We start from the raw sequence: 17,962 nt of genomic DNA on the forward strand, positions 1-17,962 counted from the left end.
TAATCTTCATAAGAATAGTTTACCTGGGAGAACAATGGGCTCAATTTTTACTAAATCATAAAAATAAAAAGCTAGGAAAATTAACACTCATTAAAATAATCTAAGTTAGGAGTTTCAAATAGCCTCACAGCTTTATAAATAACTGCCAAAAAGATTTTATTTTCTTTAACATAATCATAAAGCTTCTTAAAATGAAATATTGATTAATGATACATTTGCATTTTAATTAGCAGACTCACCTGGAAGCTTAATAAGTTACTTTATATAATCCAAAGATTTATACAAATAAAAAAGTTTACCAGAAAAGAAATAAATACAAAAAGAAAAGCTGTATTATAGTACAGCACTTTAAGGGAAATATTAACAAACAATTAGGGGAATTTTTACCTTGATTCTTAGGTTTAATACATTAAGCTGTACCAATATAATGAAACTGGTTGACTTACTATAAATCAAAGGATGAAACTAGTTGATATTTCTGCATGACAAGTAAGAGAACATCAAAGTGGCAAGTAACATAACTGAAATTTTGACATTTGTTTCCAAAAATACAAAATAAACTTATAAAAAACTGCAGTTATCTTTTAGATATATTCTTTAAATAAACATTTTTATGGTCATTGATAAATCTAGAAATGCAATGTCAACTCACTAGCCTCATCATTCGCATAACTTTTTATGTCCTTTTCTTTCATTTCATGTATCACTGCCTTTTATCAGGCAGAAAGAAATCACCCAGCTCATTTTTATTCAGTCATTTATCATAGTAGCTTCTACTCATCCAAGTGTTTAGATTTCTCAAAATAGTTGTCTTTTAAAGAAGGCATCCCATGTTGGCTTACACATTAATGTGCCTGTGCTTTAATTAACATAATCCCCATTATTATAGTTTATAAAATGCCAAAGCAGTAAGAAAATATTCCACGTTTCTAAACTGTGCTGGTCTCTCAGGCACAGGTTTCTTATTTATTGATAACTTAAACACCCCTCTCTAATCCATTGCTTACATGTATATACAAACTGTATGATAAATACTCTAACATCTGTTAAAGTGTAAGAAAAACACCCTCTTTCTAGTGACACCTCACTTTCCTTCCAAGTCTGTTACTGAAGCACTGTTATGTGAAGGTAGTTGAAATTAACTGTTACCTCCTGAAAAAAGTAGGAAGAAAACAAGAATTAGACACAGAAAAAAACTATTTACACTATACAACTAAAAAAGGTTACTTTTATTTTAGGCATCACATCTCTAAGCACTGCTAGGCTAGCTTTTAAAGCCAAGGTCATGTTGAATAAGGAGTAAGAAAAATGTGTGTGCCTCCTGTTTAAGATACATCCTTATATGAACAAAACACTTAATAAATATTTTCCCAAGTTCAGACATTTTCTTTCAAGAAACAGCACATAATTTTTAAATGATACATATTAAAAATGCAGTAATTGCGGTCTATAATAATAGTTCATATAACAACCACATGAGATACACTCTCAAAACATCTCTTGGTTACTGGCAATTTGACACTGCTGCTCTCATGGTATACTGCATGTACAATGTTCTTGGACTTTTAAAAAGTATAGTGTCAGACCAAGAAAATCAGTGATAACTCCAAAAACCAAGACATAAACTGAAAGTGCTAAAAGACCTCTAAAAGTTGATGGTTATTATTTTTAAAAACCATGAAATTATGACTCATTTTTATGTGAATACATTAAAATACTACATTTTGGCAATTCCCTGGCTGTCCAGTAGTTAGGACTTGGAGCTGTCACTGCTAAGGCCCTAGGTTTGATCCTTGGTGGTCAGAGAGTTAAGATCCTGTAAGCCACAAGGCATGGCCAAAAAAAATAAAATATTGTATTTTTAACAGTATTCTAAATAGTAATAGCAGAGCAGGGTCTATAGCACATAGAATTAAGGTCTTGACACTTTAGGTATGTTATGGCCAGCACCTAGGTTAGGGCTTGGCACATGTTTGTTGCAAAAATACACAAAGTTTATAGCATAAAATCCAAATTGGGTTTCCTAAAAATTGCTTACTCTGTAAATAAGCTACACATCAACCCTACAATCCATTTTTCCCACTTATCACAATTTCTAGAACACACTCAACAGGAAATAAGAAAAGAAGAAGAAATTCATCAAATAACATTAATATGCCGTTAACTCATGCAACAATTTGAAGTATTAGATATTAATAATATCATCATATTAATATTTATTGAGTTTTATTATGTGCCAGATCTTGTGCTGAAGGGATTTATGAAATGCCCACACTAACCATTATCAGGTAGCATGCCCCTATTACTGAAGAGGAAACCAAAAACTTGGAGAAACTAAGGAACTTATCCAAGGTCATACACCTCAGAAAACTGGAAGGGCAGGGTCTGAATACAGTCAATGTGACTCCAGCGTCTGCACCTGATAGCATCCTGTGAGCTCTTCAGTCTCACTATTTTCAGTGTCTTTGACCCTTCAGGTTCAATCTACACATAAATAAGGAAAATGGCAAAGCTACAACACTTCAGAGGACACATGTAAATTACTCTTTAGAGAAGGAGCTGGCAAACTATAGTGGGCTGGCTGAGCCCATATGGCTTGCAAACCTAAAATATTTCCAATCTAGACCTCTAAGAAAAAGCGTGCCAACCTCTGTTCTATTAGTTTGGGGTCCAGAAAACAACTTTGTGAAAGTAAAAACTTCTTTCCCGTTCCACTTAAAAAATATTTCTAGGCACTAATCTACTTTTCAAAGTTTGAATAATTCTGCTATTAGCTATAAAGATCTACTTTTCTCCCTCCTAGTAATACATAATTCTTCTCAAGATATTCAGAGCCAATCAAAATATGTTTAATATTGGATATCAGAAGGAAATAAGTCTTTCTACTTGAATTATTTAACTTGCCCCAATTCAGAAATACCATATCCTATTATACTATTTGGACGATTTCTACAAATGATAATTTTAAAAGATGAACAAATCAGTCTATTACCAATAGTTTTTATCAAAATTACAATTTCTACCAAATCCCCTTTGTTTCAAATTATTACACCTGAAGGTAGTGTTATGTAGACATTATATATTTAATGTAAAAAAAAACATAAAAATGCAATATGCTTATTATTAATGAATAAAACAAGTATCTAATCACGTACAGTTGCTAGTTGTTAGCTGCTTAGGAAACTTAAGCTTCCTGAATCTGTGGCTTCTTGATGGTGCTGGTTGTGAGAATTTCATTTAGCCACAGTTTATATCATTTGTTGCATGAGGATTTCCAGAAATGTAAATCCCACCTGAGCAATACTGCTTTGTTACAATTCAGAAATCCAAGTACATGTGCTCCTTCACATTCTTATTCTCCTCAATAGTTGTTCAAATATTGAAGGCCAAGAGAAATTCACAGGTAATCAGAGCAAAAAAGACACATTACATAAAAATTTGGGCCACTCTTGTTAGCATTAGTCAAATTTACTTACTTTAAATTAGCCTTTTACGTAGTTAAATCAATTGACAGATTATTTTTTTTAAGAGTTCAGCAATATCCTACGTGCTTTGAGAACAGAGATTTTGTGACAGAAATAGCCCATTAAATACTAAGAATGGAACCCAAAGTAAATAGTGTTTCATCTGTCTAATGTCTTTAAAGTTAAGAGCATAACTATTGGGACTAAAATGGTTACAGAAGGCTTCATGAAGCTGGACTTTGAGGATGAGGGAAAATTAGGCAGAGAAAAGGGAAGAGAGAAGTGGTGAAGTACAAAATAAGTAAAGCCACACAAATAAGAATTATAGTAACATGTGGAAAGAAAGAACATTACAATTTAATGATTATTTTTAAAATGGTAACAACACTTCATGATTTGGACTTCAAATGTTTTCTATAAATTATAAATGTACTTATAACCTCCAGAATAATCATATTCCCTACTTCTGTGAGATGTTTATGACTAATCAGAAACATGATAGAACAAAAGCACAGATAATGTCTCATTTAACAAATTTTTCACTAGAACACAGCAATGTTACTGAATCTAAAAAGAGGATATACACTATGTGGTCCTGTTACTATATATATAATGACTGAATACAGAAATCTGGGGATTTACAAATCAGGTGAGTCCATTAATTCACTAAAGAAGGCTTGCCACTCCAATTCTGAATTTGTCTTCAAGTATCCAGGTCTCAAAAACATTATTAAGTTCACACTAAGGGCTCTTTCCAGTTTTACTCTATAGCGGACACAAGTTTAACATTTTCTGATTAAAAGCATTTACTAAAATGTAGTTTCAGTATTTTTCCACTTTTTATTTATCAAAAACACATGGAATTGTAGCATGTATATTATCATAAGTGACCAGTCCAGGTTCGACGCATGGATTTTCCTGTTCATTTCTTTGCATTTGTGCTTTTTTAATAAAATTCTTTTTTAGAAAAAAAATAAATAAATAAATAAATAAATAAAAATCTGAATGGACAAAAAAAAAAAAGAACTTTTGATCAACGTAACTGCTGTCCACAAACTGAACAGATATAAATCCAGGCAAAATCAAAGAAATCTGATTGATGTTTAGTTAGCCTGTGCAGCATTATGTGGAAATATATGCTTTTTGACTTTCTGAAGACCTCAATTATAATTTTTCAGAACATCTAAAGTCTAACAACTCCAGACTGGGAACCTCAGGTAATCTATTTTGTTTTCATTCTGTTGACTCAAGTCAATCGACCTCAATGTCCCTGCAACTCCCTGTCACTTTCACTTAAGTTGACTTTACAAAGGCTCCTAACTGTCCTTCTATTCATCGGTATTTTTCCAGATGTTTTCTCTTATTAAAAAGAACACATTTTTCTTTTTAGTTCTATTCATAGAAATGTTTTTTATTACATTAAAAAAATCTGACTCACATTTATATTTCTAAGATAAGTCTAGCTAGAAACTTTGGTATAAACCAGTCGATCATTAAGCTAAGCCATGACCATTATTTTAAATCTTGGGGCTCTCAGACACCAAACTAAACCAATCAAAAAGGCACCACCTGAACTCTGGATATCATCCTACCACCTCTGATTATTGCCCAAATTTTCAAATTTGATGTTTTAGAGTAATTTCAAAGAGGCTTCTGCTTAGGTCTCCCTTTCCATGCTTACATTCAACCATCCAATTACAGACAAGTTTCTTACAATCCATGTATCTGTATCTTGTCTGAGTAGTTCATTATTTTCAAACATCACAGGTACACAGTTAAGCCTTGAAAAAATGCTGCATATTAATAAAATTCAAAACCACCAGTTGAGGCTGACAATACTTTCTCTGTATAGTAAATATTTATACTAAATTTAATACTATCTGATTTAACCTATGAAAATGGCTTAATTAGAACTCAATGTAGTATTTATAACAAATAGTTGGAAATAACTGATGAGTTTTTAATGGAAAGATAATCACCATAAACTATGGAAAAGTTAAAAAGAAATAGTCTACAGCAGTATTTATCTTCAAGCAAAGTAAATTATAAAATAAAGCAATAAATTTGCTCTCATGTCTACTGTATAAAATAAAATCTGTAAATATAAATAAATTTTCAGAGATTATTTCTCTTCTTTCTTCTGTACTGCAGAGCCCCTGACAATTTATCAATTATTACTACTCATTGATCACTTTAGCAGGATTATAAGGGAATTATCTGTCAGGTCCAAAACAGGCAGAATTCTCATGAACCAAAACAATCAAGGCCATGTCAGAAAAGAACAGAGATGCAGGCCTCGCCTAACTGATCCAGGCAACAAGAAATCTTGTCACTTGAAAATCATACTACCACCTCTGTAACAGAGGTTCCTTCTCCTCAGATACGTTCGTTTCTCTCTGTACATTAAATCCACCTGCATCAAGGGTCAAGCCTTTGTCTCAAAAAAAAGTTGATCAATATAGGCTAATTTCTATTCAGATTTTTCTTCCCAGTAGCATGCATAGTCTAGGGTGTCCCTGGTCAAAATAATGCCAAGGGAAAAGGAAAAGGATATCAAAAATGATTAAAAGACAAATACACATGCACACATATACACACATCGTGAAAAATGTTTTCTCCAAAAGATCAAGTTAAAAGACAAAAGAAAAAAAATCTTTTGAAATATAATTGACACGTGGAATATCACGTAAAAAGTTCAAAGCTGAAGGATAGGAAACCAGATGGAAATCTACACAAAGGAATTAGTTTTCTTCCTGCTTCCCCAAAAGCCATGAAATTATTTACCTCAATGCACTAAAACCACAATAACCTTCATTATTTAATTGTTAAATGTTTGCACTTAATTTTTAAATGTTCAGAGTATTTTCCAGATATCTATTTATCTAGGTATTATTATGAAAAAAGCTTTCAAAGAATCACATATTACAATTTTGAAAAGATGAACAAAGTGAAGATTAAGACAATATCAGGCTAACATGAATATAAATACACAAAACGTATGTTATTTTTCTGAAATTTTTATTTAATAAATGGTACAAAGCACAATGCCAAACACATTAACAGTTAAAATTTTACCAAATGAAAAAAAATGGGAGAATGGTATTGAAACATGTATATTATCACATGTGAAATGAATCTGACGTGATTGGGGGTTCCCCACCTCAACACTCTGTGGATTCAAGAGGCCATTCCTTCCGGAAGTGTATAAATTAGCCTGGGATAGAACCTGCATGCTGAATTTACTAATTAAGAAATGAGAAACCAGAACTATAAAGGTGGCACAGAAATACAAGAAACCATTCTTAAGTAATCTTTTTTAAAACTTTGAACAGAGTTACAGATTTTACCATTTGTGATAAACTGGTATATATAATTTAACCAGAACCAAAAGAAAATTAGTATTGTGTGAATTCTGAAGCACTTTCAACATGTTGTAGGCATAATGTGGACTTTCTTGAGTTTTACACATTCATAAGTAAATGGTCTGGATCTCGTGCCTTTGTTGGTTTTCTGTGAACTGTAGTTTCTGGGAAGTGAGCAGCTCTCATTCCTGTAACTCTTATAATCCAGTCATTCGTGTGCCTCCTTCATGAGGATTCAGTACGGCTGTGGTGCTATTATCCCTTTGATAGGAACTCTAACTCAGTGTAAAGCCCCAAAGGTCTGTTACTTTTGTTTTATATTGTACTATATTTCATTTACAGTGTTGTGTTTGTTTCAGGTGTATAGCAAAGTGATACAGTCATATATATATATATATATATATATATATGAATTAACAAAAGCAGTTCCCGTCTTCTGATGGGGAGCTCGTGGTTTATAATATAAATGGCATTATTTTGAGAGAGGGATAACTTAGGTATGGCATTGGGTTTTTTTCTTCTTTTTGCAGCCTGAGGCAGTTGTAAAATAACAATGTAGCTTTTTACAACTGTGTATTCTATAGTATTTTTTCATTTGGTGAAATTTTAACTGTTAATGTTTTTGGCATTGTGCTTTGTACCATTTATTAAACGTATGTTATTTTATATCAGCAAATCTCCTAAAACTTTATATGGATTTTAAAGCATGTATGAAAATTAGCATATCCTAAATAACTCTATATATAATTTTGTTGACTACCAATGTAATAGAAATCTATATCCCTCAGTAATAAACTTGCTATTTACTTAAGATTTCCCCTAAGTATATATCATGAAACATTGGTATCTAGAAGATATTTCATGGAAAAAAGGATTTTGTTGGTAAATATATCTAGAAAACTCTGCATATTTTGACAAATCTCTTACAGCTTCACAATGCACATACATATATCAAGTTCTGAGAAATCCTGGAGAAGAGAAGCCTGCTTGTTTTATTTACACCAGTTTTCCCCCACACATATTTAACAACAAAACCCTTTGTTGCCGAAACCCTGGAAACTAATATTTCTCAAATATATTTGAGGGAAACCGGCTTATCCAATTATATTTCCAGAACTGTTGCATAAATGCCTTGCATTTTGTACCAAGAATAATAACAATATCTCCATTGAATAATTTTATGTTTGCTTCTCAGATGTACCATTTTAAAATCTTCCAGGGCAGGTAAAAACTTTAAAAAAATCTTTCAAGACTACCTATGTGAAGAATGCTCCTTTATACTTACCTTTCTATAACGCTTGTCACTTTCAGATCCGGGATCTGTCGCTCTAAAGGCTGTTTCTCCAGGTGAACCTTAAAGATATATATGCAGTCTTATAAATTCTCCAGTGAAGCCAAAAGTCTAAACTAAATTCCGTATTATATTTAGTCAGTTGAAAGGTAAGTGGATTTTTTAGAGCAAAAATCATTTTGGAAAGCTATTCTTATTTTAAGGAACAAAGTGGTAACCTAAGAAAAAAAATTTTCAAAACCATTATAGGACCTGTTTAACTGATTTTTAAAAATGTCACTGAAAAGTACAATTAAAAAATAAGAATCTTGATAAGGATTATTTTACATGAGAGTACTTACAGTTTGGCCATATACTACTGCCATAACAGATCACATACAGTAAAAAATGTAAAAATGTCAACTGTGACAGGACAGATGAGACAAACTAAAATGACTTTATTTCAATTATGAGAAACAACCAGATCTGGTTCAAGAAAATAGTTTGATTAAGCAAATTTTCTTTTTAACATACATACTTAGGAATTTTAGTTTTATTACAAAATAATTATTTTATTATTTCCACCTAAATTTAGGATAATGAATTTGCCCAATATAATTCTGACATTTTAAAATTCAGCACAAGCAGCATTATAAATTTGGTCTGCAATTTTATTTGCAACTAGTTTATTAGAAGCATTTAAAAGACATGTTAAGATCAGCAAAAATATCTGTTTACACACCTAACAAGAGAAGTAGGTCAGAAGCTTCTATGACTTCACTAACCAATTTGTGACCTGTGAAAAATCAGCAAAAGGGGAAATAGAAATGTAAAATTTAACAGGAATGAGCAAACAAAGATGTCTGAGACCTCAGATTTATATCATGGTATGGCAGAATTGGGCAAATACACCAGGATTGACCTTAGCAAATTCTACTCATAATGGTCCATTGAATGTTTTAAAATCGGCTCTAATCAATTATGAAAAGCAAACACACAGGAAGTCTCATCTATTTGTCAAGAACAAATGACTTATTTTCCCCTCACTGACTAAAGCCAAGATGTTTTAAGTTCTTGAAAATTTTCATTTTGCTGGGCCAAACAAAAATTAAAACCATGGGAACTTCCCTGGTGGTCCAGTGATAAGACTCTGTGTTTCCACTGCAGGAGGCGTGGGTTCAATCCCTGATCAGGGAACTAAGATCCCACATGCTGTGCAATGTGGCCAAAAAATAAAAATAAATTAAAAAAAATTAAAACCATGGAGCAACAAAATTTTATCTAATTAAAAAACCTGGCTTTTATTTGTACTAAACATTTTCATTTAAAAAATGGAAAAAATGAATGTATCTTAAGTATCTTTCCTATGTGTTTCCTGAATTTTAAGTGAGCTCAAACACAGGTCTTTCCTTACCTGTGGTGAAAAAGTCCTTTAGTAAGCTGAGGCTTTCAGCAATCTTGTCAAAGTCAGGTGCCAATTTTGCAAGGTCCTCTGAATTAGGAAGGGCTTTTCTAATTTTCTCTGAAGAAAAGAAAAGGATAGTATCCAAATTAAAATGTGACTAATGAACCATTCATACAATTTAAATAATCATATACAAACTTAAATAGGTTTTCCATTTTTCTCCCTATTCCAACTATAACTGCTACATGTATCTGAAACAATGTGTTATTCTGATGATATTCTATAAGCCATGAAAATTTTTTAAAAAGACTCAAACATATGGCTTAGATATTTTTGATTCATAAGTTAAATGCCTTGAAACAGAAGCAAGGTATAAATGTTAACACTGGATTGGAATCAGAAGTACTTTAAAAATCTTTTGTAGCACCTGCCCCAAATTCTAAAAAATAATGTCAGTTTAAACTCAAGAACAGAATTTCATTACTTCTCTTTCTCCTTTTATGTTACCATTTTGAAAAAACTGTGTATGAACCCAAGACAAGCCTTTACTTTTGCTAGCCTTATTTATAAAGTGACCAAGTATTTATTTCTGTTTACAAACACTCAACAATTCTGTCCAAGTTTGATACAACTTTACAGTGTCTTCTGATTCAAGAAGGGCTTTTCTAACTTTCTCTGGAGAAGATAAAACACAAAGTTTCTCAAAATAAAAATATTTATTAGGTCTTATTCTAAATGCAATAAAAGCATTAACTTGTTTCATCTTTGTGGAAAAGCTACAAAACAGTTATCAGCCCCACTTTACAGATAAGGAATGGAACGCTAACAGGACCTGTGCACCCAGCAAAGTGGGGCAGTCAGGTTTAAGCCTAGGCAGCCTGCCTTCAGAACCGAGGCTTGTAGCCAGTACTGTGTATTACTGGTGAATGTATCAAGTTAAAAAGCTCTCCTCATAAATGTTAGAAAAATAATTTGAAGGCGCACTTTTCCTGTATGTATCTTTATCAATGCAACAATCTTTAAGGAAGTGCTGTGAATAATGCATGCAGAGATTAAATCCATCCCTGCATACACCTAAGCTAAAGTCTAAAAACAGTCTACACAAAGTCTATAAAGAGAGACCTGAGGAAAACAATTTCATGAGACAATTCTTTTTTTCTAAAGATCACCATGACTTACTGGCAATCACAACTATCAAATATACCTGTTTTTCATCTACTTCTAGAAAAAGGGAACAATGGCAGACTAACAAGAGAAATCACTCTGGCCACTAGCAGAGTTTTAAGGAACTTGGTAATAAAAAGTAGAGGTAACCTAGGTACACAAAGAGAGTTAGTTAGGTGAAGCTGTTCTGTGTAACATACAACACTGAAAATGATGTTCAAGAAGGCTGCTTGGCAGCGAGGAAAGCGCTGACAAATGTGCTAGGTAACAAAAGACAAGACGGCAAAGTGTTTGTTCACTATGACTACACAATTTTTAAAAAGGAAAGTAAAATATTAAGCGCATACACAAAATAGGTACAATTAAAAGAGACTACAGTGGCAGCTGTATTAAAGTGACAAACCAGTGGATTATTTTTGTTTCTTACCAATTTTTCCTCTGCTAGTCTGTTACTTTCATCATAAAAATAAAACTGCTGCAACCTTAAATTTAGAGTTAAGGAGCTATCTCAATACAACTATTTTTCTTTCCTAAAGAGACAACCAAGAAAAGTAATCTAATGTTGATACAAACCCAAATCTATATACTCATCAATCTCCCACACGATGTCGGGCACAATCCATTTATAGTCACTAAGGTCAGGTATCATGTCTTTCCACTGATCAAAAGTCTAAAAGATAAGAAAGTATACCAATCAAATGATCTGAATGCCATATAAAATATAAAGAAAAACTAGCTAAATTTATTTTGTTAAAACTTGCTAAGCTGCTAAGAGTAATGTATTATGTTCACAATTTTGAGAAACAAAGTGGCCTTTGCTCTTCTAAAAATAAATTAACAGACAAGCGTATAAAGCATGTAAATATTTCTTTACTAAATATAGAAAATGGAAAAATTCAAAATTCACTTCTATTTCAAATAGGTTTCATGATTTGAATTTAAACATGATTTCAGGAAGAGAGGGAAGACAAACCAGGGATCAGGAGACCCTGTCTTTGGTCCCAGAGTTGCCAAAAAGTGGTTGCAGGAGCATGCCACCTACTTCCCTTCCTGGGCTACTAAATGGCAGAGTTGCAAATCAAACCAAGGTATTCTCACTCCCAGGTCAGTGCTCCTTTCATTAGGTCATCTTCACTTCTTATTAATAACTAAGATTCTGAGAGCATTTTCCTATTAGCACCATTAAAACAGTTTACCACATGACAGACACACACAATAAATGTTTAAACATTTAATTATATTCTACGGCACTAAAGAAAAATGACATATGCTATGAAACATTAAAATATTTGCTGGAATAACTGGAAAAGCAGTAGCAAAGTCAAGCTCACCTTTTTGGCTGTATAGCCACCCCCAACAGCAGATCCGAGTATGAGATACCGGAGTTTCAAGAGTCTTGCTGCTAATCTGGCTGGCCAAAAATTCCTGTGGGGCTGGTATCCATATTTAACTGGAGAAAGTTTCAGTCTACGTAAAGGAAGGCTAGTTAGAGAGGAGAACTGCTGCAAGGACGTCCTTAATTGGGGTCTTTGAAGCTTTAAGGTAGGATGATGTGTATGATAAATACTTCGTGAAACCAGATGTAGTTTTTGTAGTGGTAAATTTCCTTTTGTTCCAGAGCTGTGTTTCACTAAGGATTGGCAGACCTCACTGTAAGAAAAGTAGGTGTGGGAGAAAGATCAGACAGGGAAACAATGTAAAGAAATGATATTAAAAAAGCAATATGCAAAAGGGAAAACACACAGGGCACACCTAACCAATTAAACTGTCTTACAACAATGCACAGGCACTAACCATTTACTGTGTGCCAGACGCTGCTGCAGTGGGAGCTAATTCAGTTAATCCTGCCGATAATCCTATGATAAAAGTACCAGGATCAGCCCCATTTTATCAACAAGGAAAAGGCAGACAGATATAAGTAAGTTACTGAGGTCCCCACTGATATAAAAAGTAATGGAGGGATTCAAACCTAGACAGCGGGACTCCAGAGTCTGTCCCTTGATTTACTGTATGTGGGTTATGATCATGGCCCAAAAAATAAAAACTGAAGGAAAAAAGAGACTTATTTTATTAGCTATTGTCAGCTATTGGCTGTCAGTAAATTTGAAAACAAAATATCTTTATTTAGTGACATATCCGACCTAGACTTTACCACTGTGATCATTTTGAAATGGTATAGAAATACCAAATCACTATGCTGTGTAATAGGACCCAATGTAGTGTTGTAGGTCAATTATATTTCAAAACCAAACATTCACACTTAGAAAAGAGATCAGATTTGTGGTTACTACAGGCATGGTGGTATAAGAGGGAATTGGATGAAGGCAGTCAAAAGGCACAAATTTACAGTTCTAAGGCAGAAACTGAAGAAGAATTAAAGAGCCTCTTGATGAAAGTGAAAGAGGAGAATGAAAAAGTTGGCTTAAAGCTCAACGTTCAGAAAACTAAGATCATGGCATCTGGTCCCATCACTTCATGGGAAATAGATGGGAAAACAGTGGAAACAGTGTCAGAATTTATTTTCCTGGGCTCCAAAATCACTGCAGATGGTGACTGCAGCCATGAAATTAAAAAACACTTACTCCATGGAAGGAAAGTTATGACCAACCTAGACAGCATATTAAAAAGCAGAGACATTACTTTGCCAATAAAGTCTGTCTAGTCAAGGCTATGGTTTTTCCAGTGGTCATGTATGGATGTGAGAGTTGGACTATAAAGAAAGCTGAGTGCCGAAGTATTGATGCTTTTGAACTGTGGTGTTGGAGAAGACTCTTGAGAGTCCCTTGGGCTGCAAGGAGATCCAACCGGTCCATCCTAAAGGAGATCAGTCCTGGGTGTTCAATGGAAGGACTGATATTGAAGCTGAAGCTCCAATACTTTGGCCACCTGATGATGTGACGAGTTGACTGACTGGAAAAGACCCTGATGCTGGGAAAGATTGAGGGCAGGAAGAGAAGGGCATGACGAAGGATGAGATGGTTGGATGGCATCATCGACTTGATGGACATGAGTCTGGGTAAACTCCGGGAGTTGGTGATAGACAGGGAGGCCTGGCGGGCTGTGATTCATGGGGTCATGGAGAGTCAGACACGACTGAGCGACTGAACTGAACTGAAGATAAATACTAAGACTGTAGTGTACGACATGATAGATATAATTAGCACAGCTATTATACTATATATGCAAGTTAAGACAGTAAATCCTAAGAACTGTCATCACAAAAATGTTTCTTCTATTTAGTTTTGAATCTATATGAGACTATAGCTGTTCACTAAATTTATTGTCATAACCACTTCATGATGTATTTAAATCACTATGCTGCTCACCTTAAACTTATATAGTGATGTATGTCAATTATATCTCAATAAAACTGGTAAAAAAGATGTGTTATAATAGTAAAAAATAATGTTACCACTTAAATATATAATATTAAGAGCAAAAATTTATCAACTATGGCTTATAAACAAAAGAGGATACTGTAGAGCCATTAAAGTGATAAATATGAAGCCCATGTAGATACACCAAAAGACTTCATGTAATGTTAGGTTAAACCAGTGACATGAAAATAAATGTGGGCTTCCCTGGTGGCTCAGTAGTAAAGAACTCACCTGCATATACAGGAGACATGCGTTCGATCCCTGGTCTGGAAAGATTACACATGTTGGGGGACAACTGAGTCCAGCGCTACAACTACTGAGCCCATGTGCCCTAGGGCCCTCACTCTAGAGAGCAGACCCCACTCACTGCAGCTAGAGAAAGTCCTGTGCAGCAACAAAGACCTATCACAGACATAAATAAAATGACTGAAAGTTTTTTTTAAAAGAAAGAAAATAAATGTGAATTATGGATGCACCTATACAAAAAGGGGCACATAAGCTTTTACTTTTAATCACAAAAGTTCCAGTAGCCTACAACATCTATTCTTTGCCTTCTCATGTCTCACATTCCAGAGATGGTTCAGAGATGGAAATTAAGAAAAATTAACACCTCAGGTACCAGCCTCCCCAGAAACAGAAAGAGAACAAAAAACCCCAAAGGGAAAAGGATCTAAATGCACACGTTACTATCTGAGCTCTTCCCTCTTGTTCTTCCTGGCAGAGAATGAAAGTCTCCTACCAACAAACATACACTTGATTATCTCATTCAACACACAGTCATAGAGCTTACTACGGGCCAGGCCCCGTTCTAAAAAATTAAAACATTACATTTAATTGCATAGGACTAGAAATATCTTAAGAAAAAGGAATTGAAGAACACTGAAATCATGTTGTGAAGAAGGACAGTAAGGGGAAAGGGTATGTAACTGACAGGCATTATGTCAGATGTTTGCACAAATGCTACTGTTAACTCTCAGAAAAACCTGGTGAGTGAGTGAGTGGTCGCTCAGTCGTGTCCGACTCTTTGCGACCCCATGGACTACAGCCTAGCCTACCAGGCTCCTCTATCCATGGGATTCTCCAGGCAAGAATACTGGAGTGGGTTGACATTTAAACTGTGTTTCACCTAAGGTAGAATGACTAGTGAATGGTGGAAAAGAATTTGAATATATACTTCTATATTTAGGTCAAACTAAAAATCAAATGTGATGCAAAACAAGGCTCCCCGAACCTCACTCCAGAAATCATCTATTCTCATTTATCCATCTTCATTTAACCTATGCACTGTTTCCGAGCATGTAATTATTTTTTCAACAATTTTATGCAAATACTTATTGCACCTAAATAAATGTTGGTCATTAGTCTTCTTACATGTCTATGAGTATGTACTTGGATATACACGTCAAAGAATGTTTGTTAAAGAGTAAGAATTTAAATGTACTCCCTCATAACGTTCATAGGAACTACATCAAAGGACAAACTCCAGAACATGGGGCATCTGACCTGCCTCATCTCTACTTGGGCAGGCAGTTAAACTGTGCACTCAACATAGGATATCTTAAACCATGACTATAGAGTCAATAGTAATTTTAGAAACAGTTTCGCTGAAAGAATCCAATTGAATAATTATCAGTTGATATCTAGTTTGTTTCTAAACTCAATTTTTAAAGCATTCCCTAAATATCTTAATCAATTCAACAAAGTGGGCTATTTTCTGAAAAGTCTTTCCTCTTCTTAAAGAAAACTAGGTATATTTCCTCAGTAAATACTGAGAAGTAGAAATAAAAAGGTTGTAAATAACTTAGTTTAGTACCAAGGGCTGTGGATATACTCAGAAATTAAAATTCCATGAGGTCAGAAGTAACTTATCCAAGTATTCTAATTGACTAAAACTACAACTATTGTGTGCTGTTTTCAGTTCTAAATTTAGACTCAAGGTTAATCAATATAAAGCAAATGGATTCCATCACTTACCAACACTATAAATTACACCACTTAAAACACTCCTAAAAAAATATTCGGGACAGGTGTTTAGAGACTGAGTTAATTCAGAAAATTCAGGTTTTTCCAACTTAGCTTGATACATGTTACTTCTCATTGAATGCCTGCAACAATGAGTTAAATCTGAAGGTATTTAAGGACATGAGAACACAACTACCAGTAAAAATTAGAGCCAAATTTAATTTCATTAAAATGCACATAGCAACCCATAGAAATGTAAATACTTCTATCATTTTCGGTTTAGGATTAAGTCAGACCAGGTCAACAATAACACGGTGATTAGAAAAGTGGTGCTACATTCACCACCTCACATCCAAAAATCAACTCTCCCTCCATGAACACTGATGAGAAAGCTGCTATTAAGAGAATATCTCTAATAACCATCTCTGACACTGTATGCGTCACTGCTCCAAATCTGACTCCAAATCATGTTCTTCAGAGGACTAAGGAAAGAGGCAGAGTCCTCTTTACCCGAAATGAACAGCTCGGGTACCTGCAAAAGCAATGTAAACCTAGCGTGGAGGTAGAAGAAAAAGACGCGGAAAAGGTGACACATGGATAGCAAGCACCATAGAGCCTGAGAGAGAGGGGACAGAAACCAGAAGCCACCAGAGACAGAGATAACAGCGAGGACAGAAGGGTGAAGGGGCAGACACAAAAGGACAACAGAAACAGGCCAAGACTGAAATGGGCCCAGAATCTTCCGAGAGTAATAGGGACAGGGGCCAGCACTGAGGCCAGCATCTCAGGTGAAACCAGTCAGGGCTCCTGTCACTCTGGGACCTCAAAAATATCCCGGAACCATCCAGCTGCCCTCCGCCTGGCCCGAGAGTTACCTGCACAATCTGGAGGTAGTGATGGGGCAGCCCCGTTTTCTGGACGCCCCAGAAATAACGGGGCCAGGTCGAAGCCCGGACTTACCAGGCCACGGCAGCCCGGCGTACTCGCCACATCCCGCCGGCGGGGAGGTCACACAGGCGCCGAGGCGGCCAGCTGGGAGCCCCGGTGTCAGCCCCAGTCCGGCTCCTGCTCCGGGAATGACCCAGGAAGAGGCCCGCAGCAACAAGGGCACAGAGCAGCTTCTGCGGCCCTCCCAATGGCGAATGGACTTCCGTAAGAGCCTGCTCGGCACCCGTACTCGGTCCGTCGGCCAAACCTCCACCCCGCTCTTCCAGGAGGGCAGCAAAAACGGTCCGGCGGAGGACTCGCGCACACACTCAAAGCCTCTGTAGGAACCACTTTATTTCCCCCGGCCCTCTCCCCACCCCGCCCTCTTTGTTTCCGGGGTGGAACTGGGAACTTGTGCCTCTCTAGTTAAATTCTTGAGGAGCGGAAGGGTGGAGGTGCAGGGCAGGGGCCGAAAGGCGTGAATTACAGGTGATAAATTCTCACTGGGTGGCTACCAATTTAAGAAAATTTAATATTGCTGGAGCTTACAGGAGGCTAGGGAATACAGAATGAATTAATACAGGGATAGAGCAATGGAATAGAGGAATGAAAACCCACTGCTGCCTCTTTGCTCTGCTCCTTTGTATGATGTCTTTGTTTAGGAAGAACTTTAATAAGTTTAGAGCAGTCTCGGGAGGCTGAGAGGAGTAATGGACAGGTTAAATGCTTTAGAATCTGAAGGAGATCCAAGAGAAGCTCATGAATTGGGCGAGCTGAAGACTTGGAACATGCATGAGCAGTTTATAAAGGCATCAAAAATAATTTTATTCATTCACTCCTTAACTGGCAGTCATCTGGCTTTTAATCTCACTAATTTGTTGATATTGCTGTTGTCAAAAGTCACCAACAATTCCATATTGCCAGTGGTTACTGGACTGCTCCACGTTCAGCTGAGAATATTGGTCAGCACTCTCCTGGCTTTCAGGACCCACATAAACCTTTTCTCCAGGACCTGCTACTCCTCAGTTTCC

At 35.5% G+C, this 17,962-nt stretch overlaps 1 protein-coding gene across 4 annotated transcripts in view; it reads right to left on the reverse strand.

Annotated features, from left to right (window-relative positions):
* OPA1 (OPA1 mitochondrial dynamin like GTPase) overlaps positions 1–17,176 on the reverse strand; it is an 86,679-nt gene extending 69,503 nt beyond the window's left edge. For 2 of the 4 annotated variants that reach the window (XM_055407696.2, XM_055407679.2), the window contains exons 1-6: positions 16,965–17,176; positions 11,997–12,315; positions 11,239–11,335; positions 9,511–9,618; positions 8,839–8,892; positions 8,112–8,179 (exon numbers count right to left, since the gene is read on the reverse strand). In XM_055407696.2, coding sequence (XP_055263671.1) covers positions 8,112–8,179; positions 8,839–8,892; positions 9,511–9,618; positions 11,239–11,335; positions 11,997–12,315; positions 16,965–16,996 — 678 coding nt within the window. In that variant the 5' untranslated portion in view covers positions 16,997–17,176. The remainder of the gene's footprint in view (positions 1–8,111; positions 8,180–8,838; positions 8,893–9,510; positions 9,619–11,238; positions 11,336–11,996; positions 12,316–16,964) is intronic. The other 2 variants (XM_055407687.2, XM_055407703.2) reach the window with 2 other exon arrangements.
* Positions 17,177–17,962: the final 786 nt, after the last annotated feature.

The sequence above is a fragment of the Moschus berezovskii genome, chromosome 1, assembly GCF_049115385.1.
Source record: "Moschus berezovskii isolate FMDL1 chromosome 1, NW_MosBer_1.0, whole genome shotgun sequence".
In the NCBI taxonomy this organism is placed as follows: Eukaryota; Metazoa; Chordata; class Mammalia; order Artiodactyla; family Moschidae; genus Moschus; species Moschus berezovskii.